The sequence below is a fragment of the Limulus polyphemus genome, unplaced genomic scaffold, assembly GCF_000517525.1.
Source record: "Limulus polyphemus unplaced genomic scaffold, Limulus_polyphemus-2.1.2 Scaffold7850, whole genome shotgun sequence".
Lineage (NCBI taxonomy): Eukaryota > Metazoa > Arthropoda > Merostomata > Xiphosura > Limulidae > Limulus > Limulus polyphemus.
The window spans coordinates 4,337-8,830 of record NW_013673460.1 but is presented as its reverse complement, the minus strand read 5'-3'; the positions used below and the strand labels follow the sequence as shown (position 1 = coordinate 8,830).

The 4,494-nt window shown below is 36.4% G+C and overlaps 1 protein-coding gene across 1 annotated transcript in view; it reads left to right on the top strand.

The window, feature by feature from the left end:
• The window catches only part of LOC106474916 (MKI67 FHA domain-interacting nucleolar phosphoprotein-like), a 9,658-nt gene extending 5,485 nt beyond the window's left edge, over positions 1–4,173 (top strand). Inside the window, exons 2-4 of the mRNA XM_022403175.1 lie at positions 143–251; positions 510–721; positions 3,665–4,173. Coding sequence (XP_022258883.1) covers positions 143–251; positions 510–721; positions 3,665–4,096 — 753 coding nt within the window. The 3' untranslated portion in view covers positions 4,097–4,173. The remainder of the gene's footprint in view (positions 1–142; positions 252–509; positions 722–3,664) is intronic.
• The last annotated feature ends 321 nt before the right edge of the window (positions 4,174–4,494 follow it).

Below are 4,494 nucleotides of genomic sequence, written 5' to 3'. Positions count from 1 at the left end.
TAATTTTTTTAGACTCTATAAATAAAACAATATGAATATAAAACATATCAGTTTGGTTATCCAAAATATTGAGCAAGTTGTAACAGAGAGAGGTTTTCTGGTATTCGGGTACTATAATTTTTATTAATTAATATCTTTTCAGACAGGTGGAAGTCGAGGCTATGCTTATATTGAATTTGAGTGTGATGAAGTTGCAAAGATTGTTGCAGAGACTATGAACAATTACCTAATGTTTGACCAACTGATGAAGTGTAAGTTTTAGGCTTAAGACAAGAACTTGTTTTTTTTATAATTTTGATCTGCTTTCAACAGACAACTGTCATAACTGAACATGACTATATCAATGAATATTTACAGGCAAGGTTTCCCAGTAAACATATTTACCCTCTTGTAGATGTTTCTGTGCATTTGAGAAAATTTCAATAAGCATTTTGGATTCTTTTTACAAGCATAATAAACGTTTAATTTTTGTAATGAAACCCCTGTTCATATATTGTCTTCTTTTACAGGTAGATTTATTCCACCAGAAAAGGTTCACCCATTAACTTTTAAGGGTGCAGGGAAAAAAATTTTTCTTGCCAAGTCAATTACAATCTCTCGTCAAAATAAGTGGAAATCTCCTGAAAAGGAGCGGAAGAATTGGGTAAAACGAGCAAGAAGGATCAAGAAAACCCAGGCCAAGCTGGCAGATCTAGGAATTACATTTGATTTTGACCTTAAAGTAAGATATATTTATTTTACCTGGTATTTTAGTGTTGAAATGTTGTGACATTTTCATATGATATATATATAAGATGTGAATATTTAGACATAGGATAGAGAAGTAAGTGTTTCAATCAGCATGCAGTGCACACCAAATGCCTGTGTAAAACGTAACGTGTGTATATATATCTCTTCAAAACACACTACTCGCTCCTCGGCAGAACAAATAGCTAATACCTCATGTCACTGCTGAAAATAATTTGGCAGCACCAAGCCTTTGAATGAACTCTCACCCCTACACGTAATAACGTGAACTTCACTAGTCTATAGTGCAATAAGGAAGGCAACACATTCCTTGAACGATAGTCCCCTTCAACAGTTTGTGTACACCAAAAATAAGGAAAGCAACACATTCCTTGAACGATAGTCCCCTTCAACAGTTTGTGTACACCAAAAATAAGGAAGGCAACACATTCCTTGCATGGTGGTCCCCTTCAACAGTTTGTGTACACCAAAAATAAGGAAGGCAACACATTCCTTAACAGATTTTGTACACCCAAAATAAAGAAGGCAACACATTCCTTGAACGATAGTCCCCTTCAACAGTTTGTGTACACCAAAAATAAGGAAAGCAACACATTCCCTGCATGATAGTCCCCTTCAACAGTTTGTGTACACCAAAAATAAGGAAGGCAACACATTCCTTAACAGATTTTGTACACCAAAATAAAGAAGGCAACACATTCCTTGAACGATAGTCCCCTTCAACAGCTTGTGTACACCAAAAATAAGGAAGGCAACACGCTCCTTGAACGATGGTCCCCTTCAACAGTTTGTGTACATCAAAAATAAGGAAGGCAACACATTCCTTGCATGATGGTCCCCTTCAACAGTTTGTGTACACCAAAAATAAGGAAGGCAACACATTCCTTGCATGATAGTCCTTTTCAACAGTTTGTGTACACTAAAAATAAGGAAGGCGACACATTCCTTTCATAATAGTCCCCTTCAACAGTTTGTGTACACCAATAGCTCATTCTTCTCCTCTTCGTTACACTGTTCATTTGTGTTCTTTTTCAAGAATAATTATGGAATTTTTTATGTTACACTTATTACTTTTAATTTTCAGTTAACATTCAAATTATTATCTTTCTTAGCTTAGTTTTCTTGATCTTAAAGAAAGATAAAAGAAAAGATTTTTTGATTATGAATCCATGAATATATATTTCTGGAACCTCTTTTCTAATTTATCTATTTTTTTTATCTTTTCACGTTCACACTAATTCTTTTGTCTCAATTTTGTGTTGTCACCCAGTTGCCATGCCCTCCCTAGTGTTGAGAATCCAATTCTATGGCCTGAAGTTGGGATCCTTCTACTTTTATCAAATTTCAATCCTGTGAATCTCTTCTTCTTCTAGTTTGGAGACCTTTTTCTTCTCTTACTTTGTTTCTATTCTCCATAATCAGCTTATCTTATTTTACTTGCTCAGCTGCTTTTCTGTCTGCCCACTTTTCATATTCTTTCTGAGAACAGTAAGATTTTTCTGTTCAATACTATTCCTTTCCAATTGGCTACACCCATGTATATTTTCAACTGGGTCATTAGTACTTTTATGAAGAGGATGCATTTGTTAGGTATGCATTTCCACTACTATATGGATAATTAGCTCCTTCTTACCCAATCCTGGAAGGCAGCCTTTGTTGCAATCTCCCTTGTGTTTGGAATTCATCTCATTTGGGTTGGCTGGTCAAGCTATCCAAGTCTGATTTTCATTTGTAAGCTCAATCTTCTGTACATCTTCAAGATGTGGAGCATATTGTTTCCAAAGCCCTTGTGTTTCTGTCTCTTGCTTGAGAGATTTTCTCTAAAGTCCCTTATCCCTCTTAGATGCAACCATTTGTGTCCCCTTTAATAGACTCTGGTAAATCAGTAGAATATCTTCAAAGAACCAGTGGCTTCTCTTGTGTCTGTCCCTCTATCTCTTCACCTGTTGTTGTGGTGGCTTGACCATTCCCACGTGACCCTGGCTATCCCTCTTCCCCCACCTTGCCCAGATGTGCATCTGTTCAAAGATGCCTTTATTTCAGTATCCTCATACTCACTTTTGGGTCCTCTACTTTCTTAGTCTCATGCTCCTATTTTGGGCCACGACCATCACATCCAATTGCTGTCCTGCGAGCTTTACACTTAGTTGCATATCATGTGTCACATAAAGACTGGATTCGTTCCACAGAGTTCTCCTTACCTCCTCTGGTATTTCAATGGATTTATTCCCAATTTGAGAGTCCTCTTTGACACCTTTGTAACTACTGAACACCAAGCTTCCACTTATATGGTCACCATTCCTGGATTCTGCAGCTCTAGTTGTACATGTACTGACTCAGGATTAGGCCAACTTCTTTCTGTATACCTATCATCTTTTTTGACTTCTTCCCAGGAAGCTGTCTGTAGTCCCTTGCTGGTTTTTCACACATTGCCTCCTCATTGGCCAGATCAAGATCAGTCGTGGTTCCATCTTCTTCCCCTCTTGGCAATCCAAGAGCCTTTCCATCTTCCATTTAGGAGATTCTTTTTTTTTATGTCAGGGTCCATCTTTCACCATGACATGCCATACCTTCATCTGCATGCATGACTTTTGTCCATTTCCATAACCCTCTCACTACGGGTTCGGTCCCAGGGACCGACCTCATAACCATTTTGTGCTTGTTACAGTTTTCATGCCATAAATTTTAATACAGTAAGTGTATCTTCACGAAATTTTGCAGATTATCAGTAAACTGTGCTAATCAGGGGATTTTGAGTTTTAAAATCACCAACAACTGTGTTAATCAGGGGATTCCTAATTGTAACACCAACAGAAACTATGCATCTTCGTGTTTTTAAATAAGTGGATATTCAGATGTAAAGCAGTTATCTTAAGTTTCTTATTAGTTACTCCATGTTTTTCTCTATATCTAACAGCTTCCCAGAAGACCAACTTCAGAAGTAAAAAGTGACGTACCAACACCAGTTCATGTTGAGTCAAACATTCACGTTCCTCAGCAAGATAAAGATGTCGATGTAATTGAGATCGACAGTAGTGAAGACGAAATCTATTTCCGAACACCTCCACATGTAATCAAGACTAAGAAAGTTAAAACGAGCCAAATTAACGTGACTGTTGACAACAATACGAAAACTTTAAAGAAAATCGAAACGGTTAGTGTTAAAAAGCCTCCTTCATCTGCTAATAAGGAAACACTTAGTGACATGAATAAGAAAGAGAATATTCGAGACAAGACGCCAAAGAACAGACGGTCATATATTAAACAGAAGGCGATATCTGCGACCAAGAAAGTTGTCTCCAAGAAGTTGACAACAAATTCTTCTTCCAAAACACGAAAAAGTCTGTAGTCCTCGATACTACTGCAAGGAAAATAAATTTGATATGTAACATCGGTAAATAAATATTCCTGTTTGTGACTAAACTCTATTCATGTGGAATCAGTTAATCAAAGAAGTTTCTAATGTTAATAATTAATTAAAGTTAATAATGCTTTGGTAAGGGACTTTTTTTATGATAAAAAGTATTATAAATTCCAGAATAAGACTATTTCTATATCATTCCATGTTTAGCTTTTAAAACTTGTTCAGGAGCAACCTGCTACTTGTACTGTTAGCCTCACAATCAGGAACTCATTTACTTGTCACATTAATATCTCATTTGTCGAATTACATAGACAATACGTTTTATTTTCCTTAGTGACAAAGCTATGTCGAAGTTTGTATTTTATAATACAGAAAATAACGCA